Source organism: Denticeps clupeoides, chromosome 1 (assembly GCF_900700375.1).
Source record: "Denticeps clupeoides chromosome 1, fDenClu1.1, whole genome shotgun sequence".
In the NCBI taxonomy this organism is placed as follows: Eukaryota; Metazoa; Chordata; class Actinopteri; order Clupeiformes; family Denticipitidae; genus Denticeps; species Denticeps clupeoides.
Genome location: NC_041707.1, coordinates 22744053 through 22758747, shown reverse-complemented (window position 1 = coordinate 22758747; position 14695 = coordinate 22744053). Strand labels below are relative to the sequence as shown.

The window sequence follows — 14695 nt, the reverse complement described above, 5'->3', positions numbered from 1 at the left end:
TATGTTATTGTTTAAAACGATAACAGTCATATTATTTAAGAAAACCAGGTCAAAATCCTAATAACCATTCGAAATCCATAAATAGTTAAAATACCATAAGAATTACACTGAAAGAATGAAAATTATTCAAGATATAGTTTATTATGTTTTACATCTCCAGTTAGAAGGCCTTTTAAGAGCTGGTCATGAAAATGGCACTCACTGATAACATTGCAAAATCAGTCTGATGCATTGACATATGGCTTATGAAACAATGTTCTAAATATTTCACATCAAGTGAATTCTCTGATGACACCAAATACATGGATTTGAATTTACTTCTCTAAGAAATGTTCTCGCTCATTCCACCAGTGATTTGAAGTCAGGCAGACCTCTTAGTTCATAGTCCAACAGCATCTGGCCGTACGCTTTCCCCTAAGAAATAAGGATAATTTCAACAATAAATGTAAAAAATATATATATTTTTATTTCATACTCTGAAATTTATAACAATTCATAGTGCAGTAGCTTTTTGATGATTTTAGATCAAAAAGGACACAATTTGTCCTTGGAATTAAATTATCAATACATTGAGTGAAATAAAAGCAGTAAAACTCTCCAGGGACCCCACTATTCTAGGCGTGTGTGAAAGGTTCAGATTTCTGGAATTGTCTTGCCTGAGGGTCACTGCGTAATGAAGCAATCCCTCCCCCGCCAAGTGAGTTGTGAAGTACAAAGTTTAAGCCCTGGATGCCAGGCAAATCGTACCTAGGGACAAACACCAGAGCAGTCACAAAGACACTCATTTTTTACTGTCAATTAAATCAATTAGACTCTGGTTTTCAGCATTATTTACTCCAGACACTAGACTTGAAAATATTACGCAAGATTCAAAGAAAAGCCTCAACACAACTGAAAACATACATTCACATAAACACAACACATGCATAATGATGTCCCAACGTGAGATTTTAAACAGCATTTTAATGTATTAATTACTCATCTTATTATTATTCTGTTTATTGGTACAGAGAATTGGAATTAAACATTTATCTGACCTTATGACTGAAGGCAGGTCTGTCCTGTCCTTTCTGATGAGGTGTCTGAAGTACTCCTCCACCGCAGCGGAGGTGAGGAGCTTTTTCAAATATGGATAAAAAAGTGGCTGTCGAGCAATGACCCCTGAGACAAAGTATAAACATTGTTTTCTTTGTTCAGTAAAATATAACACCACAGTCGGGATTAATTAGGAATACTAATTTCCATATTAATGAGAAAGAAGATCTGAAACACTCCTCCAATTAAAAAACTAAGCATCCAGAGGACCCAGACTTTGGTTCAGCTTTGGTTCATCTGACCTGAATAAAAGTCTTTTGTGGGTGCACGGTGGGGGTCTGCTGGCAAGCCCAAGAGTAAACATGGGCTGCAAGGAAGTTTTACTGTGGCTCGAACCAAGCCACCACTTTGGTGCGCTGAATGGACATCTTTGTCAGAAACCTGGGAGATGCTGGACCCCCAGCCAGTAGACAAGAGAACAGGTCTATCTCCCACACCATGTTTGCCCTAAATGTGACTTGGGAGGCATTGGAAGTGTTTGGCCACTGGTGGATCTCAGGATTTGAATCAGCACCAAGTCCATTATTTTGGTTAATGTCTTGACTGGCATTTTATCCCAGATGCTCAAACTTTGAATGAGCTACATTTTACTCTGAACTATAACAGATATCTCTCATCTTTTTAAGTGGGACATCTTAGCTGATCTAATCAGTCAAGACTGATTTAAGTTTTACATAAATCAATAAACACAAACTGTTGTAACAGAGAAGCCGTGACATGACATAAAACTACTCTTCAGGGTCATCTCAGCTGATGAATTAGCAAACGTGTGGAAAAGAAGCACTTTGAAATTCTCACCGATATTTGCTGAATCACCCTTGTCCCCACTCCTGGTGAAGGCTAATTCCTCCAGTCTGTAGTTATGTGGGCCAATGGGAAGATCTTAAAAAAAAAAAAAAAAAAAAAAAAAAAATTCCATTTACTATATTCCCATGCCTTGCATACTCAATCAGGGTTTTAAATGTTAGATTTCAGCCCCTGAAACAGATAATTACACAGAAGTAAGTTGTTAACAAAAACAAGGATCTTTTTTTTTCTTTTTCTTCTTGAAAAATCTTCAGCCTAGGCTGCTTTATACCTCTTTTTCCACTTTACTGGTGCCGGTGCCAGTGCTGGTGCCGGAGCTTGGCCCTGTTCTGGAGCTGGGAACCAGTGAAAACCGGCCCTCATTTCCACTGACTTGACAAGCCAGTTAATTAAAACATGCTGTTGTCTCATAATTCATTGCACATCACATTTGTGTGCAATTTCAAAATATCCTGTGACTGTGCAAGCTCCAAATAATTCCAATGGCGGCGTGTGTAAATTAAATAAAAGAACACTATGGTTTAATTAATACACGTATACTCCGCTTCTCGCTCACCTTCTTTAAAGGATTGATTTGATCTGCCTTTCTTTGCAGACTTTCCACTCAGACAGAGCATAAGAAGCTATTCTAACAATAAGACCTCAGTGAATGCTTAAGTACTGTGACTTCGTGCTCATTCGAGTCTGTGTGTGTGTGTGTGTGTGTATACACACACATACACCCACATATATATATATATACACACACACACACACACACACACACACTCACTCACACACGTACGTCCGTGTGGTTCTGTATGGTTCTGATGACTTAAATGTGGTCTCACTGATTGTTATGTTGAGCCTGTAACCATTTAAGAAAAACACAGCCAGCAGAGCTGCTTTTCAAGAAAACTTCCCACACCATTCACTGGGAAACCCACAATAGTGCCGGCACCTCTCTGAGTCTCCACACATCAGTCATCGCTGCAGGCCATTCACGTATGACTAGCAAAGGTCCAAAAACAAGAGTAAACAGATTTCTTCTCAGCCAACAGGACACCCTGAACCACATTTCCGCTCTAGTGTCAACACGGCTATTGGTGTATAAGCTGATTAGCTGAACAAGGCCTGTGATACTTCTGTTTGCTTTTAATGTAGTTCAGCACTAAATTTTGAAGGTGTTAAATATGTTATCTCAGCCTACATTCAGGAAATTTTAACATGTAGGGTGTTCAGAAACTGCATGTAGGTCAGTAGGAACAGTATGGACATCAGTGGGAATATGGACTTCTGCCCTCTGCTGGTCAACAGGAATGAAGGCCCAAAATGGCGTAAGACATTGTTTCCGCGAGGCCAAAGACATTTGCAGAAAGTCATTTTAATTTTTATTTATGTGAATAAATAAAAAAGATAAATCAATAGTTTCAATACCATAGCCCTGGAGTTGAAAGATGCCGCAATATATTAAAAACTAAAAAGAGGCACAACTTCTGAAACAAAACAGTATCTAATACAGATTCTGTTCATATGTAAAGGTTTTATGACATTAGGATCACCTCTGCGACTAGCTGATAAAGTCTCATTCACAGATTACCTTCAGGAGCATCAGTAGCCTCCTCTGTCAGGTACTGCGGTCTGGGTCCCACAGATAAAGACGAGTCCAAATCTGTGAGAGTGTCTACCAGCTTCCCATTCAAATGGATGTCTGTCTGAAATACAAAATTTCTCATCAAATGAAAAGACAGACAGACACAACAGACAGATTAGACAAGGCTGATACCTTGATTTCTGATTTAGGATGGAGGAAAAAGAAAGGCTTCAGCACTGGTGACCTGAGAAGAGAGAGATGTTTTCTTACTATAGGTGTACTATATATTTCTGATTTTAAAAACAATACAGCATAACTCAATCATTTACAGATATTTGTACTGAATTGAAAGTGAGCGTCAGGAGTACATGGGTCTCTGACATGACACTCACACTCTGGGTCTGCCTCCTACGATTCCTGTAAGTCCAGGGGCTGGAAAAGAACAAAACATGTTTTTATTCTCGAGCACTGCCCAAGCGTAAATCTGCTAGATTCATCTACACCTTTAAAAACAAAATTCTGTAGCCAGTTATATATATATTTTTTTCAGTTAATTCTTGTTGGCACCTTGACCCCCACCAAACCACATATGCATACATATTTTTCCAGTGGTTACAACATTTGCAGTTCATCTCTCGCTCCCTGACACAAAACACCTGGGTGATATTTCACAAATCAGCTAGACACCACCGTCAAACGTTACAGACTGTCCAAGTGAATAAAACGGTCCCATTGGACTGTTCATGGCCAATTGTGTTTTAAACCAACAATATAACTGAATATTCTGCTGGCACCAGAATGCCTGGCATACTGGTGGGATACAAATAATTCTGAGGTCTGAGGGATCTGCAGGTTACTGTGAATATACCGGAAAGCAGCTTGTCTGCGCCTGCCACCCAAGTGCTACTGTGCTAATGCTTGAACTATTAATACATATGAGGTGACTGGAGGGCAATGACCAGACTCAGTTCAGACAGAGTTCAAATTGCAACACATGCAGTCTGTGACCAGATGCTGAACCACAAATGAGCTAAAAGTAAAGCATACACACTCCAAATGACAAATATGAGAACTCAAAACACACTCAGAATTTAGATTAGATTAGATTCAACTTTATTGTCATTACACATGTACAAGTACTGGGCAACGAAATGCAGTTTAGGTCTAACCAGAAGTGCAATTAGCAGCAAGTGCAGGATAAATGTCAAATAAGTTATGTGTATACATAAGGTGATATGTACAAGAGATGGATAAATATGAACATATTTATTTTAAAAAAGTGTATAGTCAGAATTCTATGTACAATGTAGTGCAATGATTATGTGCAAAAATGTGCAAGATTAGGTAGTGCAGAACCTTACTGGGACCCTTATTTTTTCCTTCTGGTTTTCTACCCACCCATTCCCGTTCCAGCAGGCGCTATCTCCCTGGAGAAGAACTCGAGTGCTTTCTTCTGTTTATGATGGACCGACATCCACACCACAGCCTCCCTGGAACTCTGTGGTGGGAAAGATCTTTATGGGAGGACAAAAAGGAAACTGCAGGATCACAAGAGCACTTATAGTGCTTATAAGATCCCTGACAAAAATGCGAATGAGACAATAAGTTAAAGAAAAGTTCAAAATACATTCTGGATGGCATGAGTTCCATATGTGTCCTCAGCCCCTAGGATCTGGATGTTGACCGAGCTGTAGTCCTCCAAGCCCAACTGCTTAAAGATACGCCTAGTCCTAAAGCAAAAAACCATACTCCTACATTAATGAACAATGAACCATAAATAACATAACTATTCAGTGTGTATTTGCTTTTGAAGGCAAATGGTCTTTCCACCTCTGGTGTATATGTGTGTATATCTGTACAGGACAGGTCAAAAGTTTAGACACACCATCTCATTCAATTTGTTTTCTTTATTTTCATGACCATTTACATTGGTAATTCTCACTAAAGGCATCAAAACTATGAATGAACACATGTGGAGTTATGTGCTTAATAAAAGTGGAGACCTGGCCTCCACAGTCACCGGACCTGAACCCAATCAAGATGGTTTTGGTTGAACTGGACCGCAGAGTGAAGGCAAAGGGGCCATTTCAGGTGACGACCTCTTGAAGCTCATCGAGAAAATGCCAAGAGTGTGAAAAGCAGCAATCAGAGCAAAGGGTGAAGAAACTAGAATATAAAACATGTTTTTCGTTAGGTCACCTTTTTTTTGTTTAGTACATAACACCACGTGTGTTCATTCATAGTTTTGATGCCTTCAGTGAGAATCTACCAATGTAAATGGTCATGAAAATAAAGAAAACACATTGAATGAGAAGGTGTGTCCAAACTTTTGGCCCGTACTGTATATGCGTGTATATATTACCTTTTGATTATGCTCTCTGCAGTTCTTCTGCCTTTCTCAGCAGCGCGGGGTCCCCCGACTGGACACACAGCTGTGGCCCTGAACCCATCCATGTATGTGGCACAGACCTGAAGAACTAAAATTCTATGAGAAACTACTACATGAAGCAGGTCTAAGGGTCAGGCTAGTGTAACAGGGAGTGGCATCTGTGTTCCATAAATGACCCTGGAGTCTGACCTCATACCTTGTAGTCTGCAGCTGGCTGGGATCCTTTGGCTCCAGTCACCTTTACAGCCCCTCCCTCTACCCCTGTGATTTAGGGGGGTGAAGGAATGTCATTTTGTGAACATTTTACACACATTTTCAGCTTGAAATGAACACAGTGCAATGCTTAAAGCACAAAAAGAACAACGTTATGAATATTACAGTGCCATACAGCTCTATTTTATTTGCTATTGTGATAAGCTCTGGCTTCACAGCAGCACATCCCACAAGAATGACCAAAGTCATGTAGAAAATATGTCAGTAGAAAAAGTAAAATAAGAATATGGATGGCCTAAAGTGTTAAATAATTAGACTGACCCCCCCCCCCCCTCTTTCCTCTTCTTTCTCAGTCACTATGTCTCTTCCCAAAATAATGGTAAATATTAAGATGTCCTCACCATGCTCCCACATCCTGACCCTGTATTGACTGATAAAGGCACCAACTGTACATCTTGTTTTCTGCTTGTTGTGACAGGAGTCATGAATTTGCAAAGAGCGCCAATCCGGGTCAGAGCGAGTTCAGGCAAAGAGAGCGTTTACAGTTCAGCAGGAGGTTGCAGTTCACCCTCTGGTCACCAGCACGTCCTCAGATGCTCTGAGTTTAACTGAAATGGCAACTTAATAGGTACTACAAAACAAAATAGCAGGGTTTGACTGATTGGCCAAACAATGTCTAAAAAAGGATGTAAAACTGTGTAATTAAGTTCACCCTTAACCAAAAATCTCTCTCCAAGAGGTCCATTCGTGTTGCTTTTAGTGATAAGTTGCTAGGCAGCTGCAGTCCACAGTCCAAGGGCTACAATGCTTGCAGCAAGAATTGTGTATGTTTACCACAGTTATATCCATTCATAAACCCATTTGTGTGAACATTCTACTGACACATTTTTACAAAATAATTTCCATGACTTTTTTCATGAACAATTTCTGTGCAAAAACCGATAATAAATCATTACCACTAGTGCTAAGCGATTATACAATCTTAATCAATGATCAGAATAAAATCCATCTCGGTGTTCAGCCAACCTGACTGTACCAGGATGCTGAGAGTGTGCCAAACTAAGAGGGAAAGGAGATGAGTGGATTGAATGTAGTGCTGCACGATTAATCTAATCGTAATCGCGATGTCAGTCTGTGCGATTACATGAACGCAAAAAGCTGCGATTTAAATGATTAGTACATGGATTGGATCGGCAACATATCCGATCCATTCTCTCATTCTCTCAAAGTTTGCGAGCTGACTGAAGTCTCACTTGAAATTAACTGACTGAAGTCTCACTTCAGTCAGATGTGACGTGTTTGGTCACATGACTTTCGATTTGGAGACATATGGTTAGACGCCGCTGACGCGCTGCATCGTACGTCAACGTCGCCGCCATATTGCGATAGGCGCTGCTGTGGCGTGGAGCATATACATGTCTATGGAGAGAAGTGCATAAAAATGCCTCACTCTTGTGCTGCTTGGGGCTGTACAAACCGCTGTACGCTCCAAACCAGATCCCGGGGGATTTCATTTCATAGGTAAGGCTGGACCATTATTTTGAATATATTTGGCCATTATAAAATCCCGTTTTATAAGTCTTAACCTTAGCTAAGCTAGGCTAAGCTAGCGAAGCTATGCATTCCTGTGTTCAAGTCAGCCTCCAGACAACGTTTTGGTTAAACGTAAGAACTATAATACGGGATTTTATAATGGCCAAATATAATCAAAACAGTTGTTTAGCCTTACCAGGGTTTGTCGTTCGACAGTAAGCTAAAGAGTTTTTTGTGATTTATTTAATTTTGTAGAATATTGTATTTTGAAAGCACTGGGCATTTCAGGTTGTTATAAGTAGTTTGTATGTTTCACTTTGAAATTAAACATTTCACTATTAGTATGTGACTTTTCATTGATATACAAGCAAGTGTCCTTTATCATATCGCAATCGCATATCGCAATATTGATCTCAATATGTCTTTGTTATACTTTGTTATATACTTTGTTATAATTCATATGTCAATCAGATTTAATTTTATATGTTTATTTTATTCCAAATCTTTTCAAGACCTAACAAGAGCTAAGCAAAAACAGAGATTCAGTGATTTAGGACACAATTTAGAACTCTTGACCAGTGCCTCGCCTCCAAAAGATGGTCCTCTGATAACATAGTTGGAAAACACCATTGTAGATGGAAGTTTTACCAACTGTAATGGCTCATGTATTTGTAGCTGTTTATCTGACCTGGTATCTCGGTGATGGTGACCTGGGAGAAGTCACAGGTGACATCAGGGAGGAGGTAGCGTTTGGGATCTCCGATCTCATATACGAGCTGCTCAGCCACTGTGCCAAAAGACACCATTCCGCCTGTTTTGGGAGGTTTGGATAGTGTGAAGGCGCCATCGGCAAAGCACTCCACCACTGGAAAGCCCATGTTGTCCCTGAGGAAAGTCATTGTTGTGGTGAGATTTGTAGGCACCTCATACAGAATGAATGCAATTCAGTTAAGTAGTACCAAGGTTTGGCAGCTTTGGCAGGACCATACAACACATAGTGAGGACAACTGAGAAGATAATCAGAGTCTCTCTACCCTGTCAAGGACATTTATACCACCCACTGCTCCAACATAGCCATAAACATTGGCTATGTTACTCTTGACTCCACTTACTCTTCTCTCTCTCTTATCCACATTGCCCTATAAAAAAAAAAGGTTCTGTAGCATAGAGGCAGACAAGAATGGGAAACGGCTTCTCCTGTCACCAACCATAAAAAAGTACTATCATGGCCAGGCTGCTACCAATACTACCTCATCCCGGTTGCTAAACTACACAGTATGGTCACTCTCACCTTTACCCTGTCACTGCTGCTGTTCTGTATGGAGAGATGGAGAGAGAGAGAGAGAGAGAGAGCACCGTTTCCATTTTGAACTATGTTCTTTTTGCACTGTGATATGTGCTGTCAGCATCTGCTGTCGTGTTCCATGTTCGTCTTGTGTTTGTGTTATTTCACCATGGGCCTGGAGAAACCTTGTTTCACTGTGTACTCTGTTTATGGCTGAATAAGCCCCTTCAACTGAACGGAGCTTCTTCATGATGCATTACAGATCAATGCATCATGGCATCTCATTTTAATTGAAATATTTACCCAGTCACAGTTTTCAGGGCAAGTACACTTAAAATTAAATATCAGTACAGACATTGCCTTGCTCATCCATGGATCACTCTGAACTCAGTAGTTCAGACTCACTCCGAATTCAGTAGTTCAACTGCAGTTCCTTGGTGGGAATAAAAAAAATCATACTTCTCATGCTTATTCCTCTGGTGAATCAGTCTTAAGTAACAATTGAAATGAATAAGGTTTTGCCATAAGACCTAACTGAGCTCAGAATGAGGCTGCCAGACATGACTTAAAACTGCTGGAACTGATACTAAGCATAAACCATCATATTTAGTGCTCAGAAAAAATTAGTGATGCATTTCAGTTTTCTCTTAACAGGTTGTAGGAAGGGGGAAATCCAAGAGTAATAAAATAAATTTCCTCACCAGTCAGGCACTTTATGCCAGTCAGTGAAGATGCCCCCAGTGCACTGAGCGCCACACTCAATCAGATGGCCAGCTAAACTGACAAAAAAAGTTTAACAGTTGAAACCAGCTGGACAATGTATTCTTTGTTATGCCGATAAACACTTTTAAGACAGATTAAGATAAATTAATCAATTATTGATAATATACAAATACTTTGGAGTTTACTCAAGATATTCTGTATTTTGCCTATAAACATTTGTTTTGAAACAATTAGCACAAACTCTCACTTATACATTTATTTCTCTATTGGAGTAAATACATGATGAGTTCTATGAGATTGAAATGCACAGATAAGGAGATATATTTCTGATTATTATTTTTTTAGAGTAACAATACAAGGAGATGATAAAAAAAAATACTAGGAACCTGAAAACAAGGTAACTTTTATGCTGCCACCCTGTTGTCTTTAAATCTATTACATTAAACTGTGAGCCAACTGAAGAAACAGGAAAACTGTAAAGGCATAATTTAGATGTCTACACAGCTTCCAGCACACCACTGCCAATTGCACATGGTATGAGCCAAAAAGGCAGTTTAGTTATGTACAGCAACCTAAATGAGATCTGTCAATTCCAATTAAGATCTGACAAACATCTAAGCATTCGAAACAGGCAGTGGCCATCTGACATCTGCTCTGGTGGTCTCTCTTGTAAATTAAATTAAGTCCTGGGAAAGCCTCCAGACTGGTTACTGCCCTCTACCTTCCAGTGGCCAGCAGGTCATAGCTGCTCCGATCCCATCCAAACTGCCAAAAAAGGCAAAGAGTTTCAATCAAAACAGAGAGGAAGGACACCAGCAACAATTCAGACCAACTTCAAAGCATTGTTACAAGGCTGAATGAAGCGGTCATAGTTTTTAGAGTTTGCACAGGTAATTTCTTGTAATTTGATTTGAAAACGAAATGCATTGCAGCCAGATTTTGTGTGTCTTACCGAATGCATTAGAGGACCCAGAACCAGTGCACTATCGACACAGCGGCCAGTCACCACAATGTCAGCTCCCAGGTCTAGGCAGCGCTTAATGGGCATAGCACTGTAGAAAGCAGTTTATTTCATGAATTGAACTCATTTTTAATCATAATATATTTGCAGAAAACAATAGCATTCTACTTTCAAAGCACACAGAGATCACTGATGAATGGGGTCTTGGAGGAAGAGTTGTGTAAGGGCTGTATGAGTTACCATGTACAGTTTGTTTGTAGCATTCTCAAGTCATTCAGTTATCAGTTTCTGACACTGCTTCCAACAGTCCACCAACATACCAGTACTTCAACAATCAATATCTGGTCAGAATGACTACTGACGACTAATAAACTGTGTACAGCAACAGAAAGGCTGCAGCTTGTGTTGAAAAATGTGCCCTATAAGATACACAATACACAGGCCAGCAAGTGTACTGAACATAAAACAGCTCACACAATCATACAGGAGGAACTTACTGCCACCCAACTCTTATTTCTGAAAAGATTAAATGGAAAGTCATGAAAAGTCCTGTATTACTGACAGCCCTCACACACCCTACTGCCTCGTTCTGGACCATTTAAACAAATCCATTCGGTATCTCACACGTTATCTCAAAAATGTTATCTCTGTTCTAGCCATCTCAGGACCATGTCTGCTGCACACCAATCCATGCATATAGATTATTAGTGCTTTAATTCAAGAATTCTGATAGACCATCTAACCATCTGTTAATCAATACATTATATATATATTTTTTTAAATAATTTAATCTGAATAGTCAAACTAGTGAATGAGACATTTGCGAATACAACCAAAACCTCTGAAATATCCCCTTATGTAGAATTGATTTGTTTTACCCTAAATAGGCATTCATGCTGTGAACTGTTTTGGGCAGTGGTCTCCGCTCTTCAGTATCTGCCATTTTCACCTCTTTTAGCAAGTCCTTCTGTGATTGGGGAAAAGGAAGTGAATGAACATTTGTATAGTAAACTTTATAAAGATTATGTATGTAAAAATTTAGACTATGGTACTTAGTAAAGATATTAATTAATGTTAGTCAAACTGTATTTCATGTACTTTCAAATGTGCTTTTAAGTGAGCCCACTCCCAAGGGAGCCTTCAGGTTTTTTTTTTTTTTTTTTTTTTGATGATTAAATAGAATTATTACTAAAAAATAATGTAAAATTAAAAGTGAAATGAATTACTAACATACAAACATACATTATATCAAATGTTTATTAATTATTTAGCTTATAACATGGTTCTTATGTGCCAATGCAGATTATTTGTAGAGCCTGTCTAATATGACATTTTAACATTGCACGCTCTACACTCTTTGTATTAGCAATAGACTTGTAATGTATCCAAATTTTATTCCGTTGCTTGTGGTCACTCATTTTGTCACGCACGTCTCCTTCCCTCCCATTTCTCCCTCTGTGCAACTGCTGTATCTGTCTTCACTCAACTTGTTTGCAGTGCTGGCTTACAACTATGCCTTCTGGTCCCAATGCAATGAATCATGGTTAGATTTTATCATCTGACTTCAGTCAATGCTGCAAAACTTATACCTGTCTTCATGTCACATAGTAAAAACCTCACAAGAGCAAGACGACTCAACACTTAAAACCCCTCCTGCTCAGTCCAGACACGTATCGTGTAGTTGACCAGTCACATGCGGCAAATAAATATATATAAAGCAAATGTGACTCTGACTCCTGATCACAGGTAGGAATCGGCTCAGATCGTTCACTTCAAAGAGCTGTTTTGTTAGCAGCTGACACATCATTAGAAGTTCATGATTGGAGTCCATAAATAATGTCTTGGGTGTTTTCACCTGTGGCATGAGGTCATCACCAGTAACCACCCCAACCGTCATGTCGAGACCAGCCTTCTGGATCCCATTTCGTAGTGCTGCTGCACAGGCCTGGGGGTTCACGCCCCCAGCATTACTAACCACTCGAACACCTGCAGGGGACACAATCGCACACTGAGCATCTACTGAATACCTTATGTGTGTGTGTGTGTGTGTGTGTTCTTACTTACCCATTTTATGGATGTCTTTAATGAAAGGTAACATGGCAGCCAAAACAAAATCTGGAGTATAGCCCAAATTCTGAAAGACAGAATATTCCAGCAAAACATTCCTGAGGGGTTATGTAGTGTTATATTATTATTATTAAATATTGTTATATTAATATTGAAAAGGGAATATGAAGTGATTGTGAAACACTGCAGCACAGCACACAGTGACACAACGTATCTTCTACTTTTAACCATGAACCTTAGTGAGCAGTGGGCAGCCATGACAGGTGCCCGGGGAGGAGTGTGGGGACGGCGCTTTTCTCAGTGGCACCTCAATGGCACCTTGGTGGACCAGGATTCGAACCGGCAACCTTCTGATTACGGGGCCCGTTTCTTTAACCGCTAGCCCATCACTGCCCCTAATGGGTGTGTTTAAAGAAGAAACTATTGTTTCAGAAGTGTGTGGGCATATTATAAAAGGTATTCAATTTAAATTATTTCAAGAAATTTGGAGATGTGCCAGTTTATATGGAAACCTTAATTAATTGACTTTTGTTTAGGAGGTGTGGAACAGTCAATTTTATTATCAAATTCAGCGTAGGATTAAAAAATAGCCTTGTGACCAGCAAATCCATCTTAATGAGAAAAGTCTGATCTCCACTCACGGGGTCCTTGGCTTTAACTGCTGTGAGCAGAGACATGGTGATTTCAGAGAGATAATCGAACACCAGGAAATCCAGTCTTCCTCCATATAACAGTTGTGGAACTGAGAGACAAAAGGAAGAAAATACATACATACAGAGTTCTAGACATGAGAATATCTAGATTTAGCGTGTCATTGAAAACATTTCACTCTATGAGATTATTTTACATTAATACTAGTTCCCCTCTCCTGTCTATGGTCGTGCAGTGGCTAGAAATGGTGATAGGTGTAAAGAGTCCTCTGGTCATTCTGCTTCGGTGCTCAGGGAGCGGCCCCTCACCTCCTCGTCCCGCCTCTCTCCTCCTCATTATCATTTAAAGCTACAGACACCGAAACGGCGCGTCCTGGGGAAATCTCATTGTGGGACTGGCTCAAAGTGGATGTAATTCTGCACCACAGCTGAATTTCGGAAAGAGACTTCAGATACAGTATTAGGGGACCAGTAAGGGCTTTATAAAAGCAAAAACAATTAATGTCAGGGGACCTTTAACAGTAGCGTCGTGTATTTAAATCTGCAGTAGAATATACACTTTAGAATGTTTTATGCCTCAATACAACGGAAAATCGGATTATTGGGTGAGAGGTCTGACTCCTGGTTCTTCAAAATGTGCTTCTCTGGCTCCATCTAGTGGCCCACAACTGTTATTACTACTTTTGTAGTGTGGTTCTTCTTAATATCTGTGTTTGACTGCAGTATTGACAGTGGGTGTCAGTGAGTAATAAATACTACAATAGGAATATAGCTGCCTCCTGGGCAAACTATTTAAAGAGGCCTGTTCTAATGTTGGTCATAATGGAGGTGGGCTCGCTGCGAAGTGTAAACGCGCATTCAGTCTGGTCCTTATTCACCTGAAGTCGCCGTGTCTCCCCAGAAGCCAGAGGCGCATCCTATTCGGACAGCTTTCTGTGACGCTGCGTGACGGTGACATCTCTCTCTGCGCTCTCTGTTGGGGTTTGGGGACCCTGACAGCAGCTGGCTGCTGGCGCTGACGCTCCCGTGCCACCGTGGTCGAATAAACGCGGATATTTTGCGCGATAAACACCCAGCGTAGGGCATCCTGGTTTCGTCGACCGATTTCGAACTATTAGACAAAGAACGTCAGGATCAAAAGCTCAAGGTGCACTTGGTGTAGCAGCAAAATTCGTCCGTGTGTTTCAAGGGTAGATATTAGTTCCTAGTGGAGGTTTCGCCATAAAGAAAATTGTATTTTATTTGCACCTATGTATTTTACTCAGTTCTGCAGATCTTTGCCATCACACGTTCACAAAAAAACCCTACGCACAACTTACCCAATATTTTATTGCCTAAACTCGAGGAAATCGAATTTTTCTTTGAGCAGCAATACATTGAGTTGAGAGAAACCTACCCC

The 14695-nt window shown here is 40.0% G+C and overlaps 1 protein-coding gene across 2 annotated transcripts; it reads right to left on the bottom strand.

Annotated features, from left to right (window-relative positions):
• Positions 1-120: 120 nt before the first annotated feature.
• LOC114797820 (uncharacterized) lies at positions 121-14453 on the bottom strand. 2 transcript variants are annotated; one of them, XM_028993007.1, is made up of 20 exons: positions 14175-14453; positions 13288-13388; positions 12644-12713; positions 12435-12565; positions 11458-11546; positions 10571-10670; positions 10340-10383; positions 9597-9674; positions 8299-8495; positions 6061-6125; positions 5838-5944; positions 5103-5205; positions 4874-4973; positions 3868-3907; positions 3668-3719; positions 3482-3596; positions 1894-1977; positions 1038-1161; positions 657-747; positions 121-414 (listed from the first exon to the last, which is right to left on the bottom strand). In XM_028993007.1, the coding sequence occupies exons 1-20, from the start codon at positions 14380-14382 to the stop codon at positions 340-342; spliced, it is 1974 nt and encodes a 657-aa protein (XP_028848840.1). In that variant the 5' UTR covers positions 14383-14453; the 3' UTR covers positions 121-339. The 2 variants fall into 2 exon arrangements, with proteins under 2 accessions (XP_028848840.1, XP_028848850.1); XM_028993017.1 differs by lacking the exon at positions 657-747.
• Positions 14454-14695: the final 242 nt, after the last annotated feature.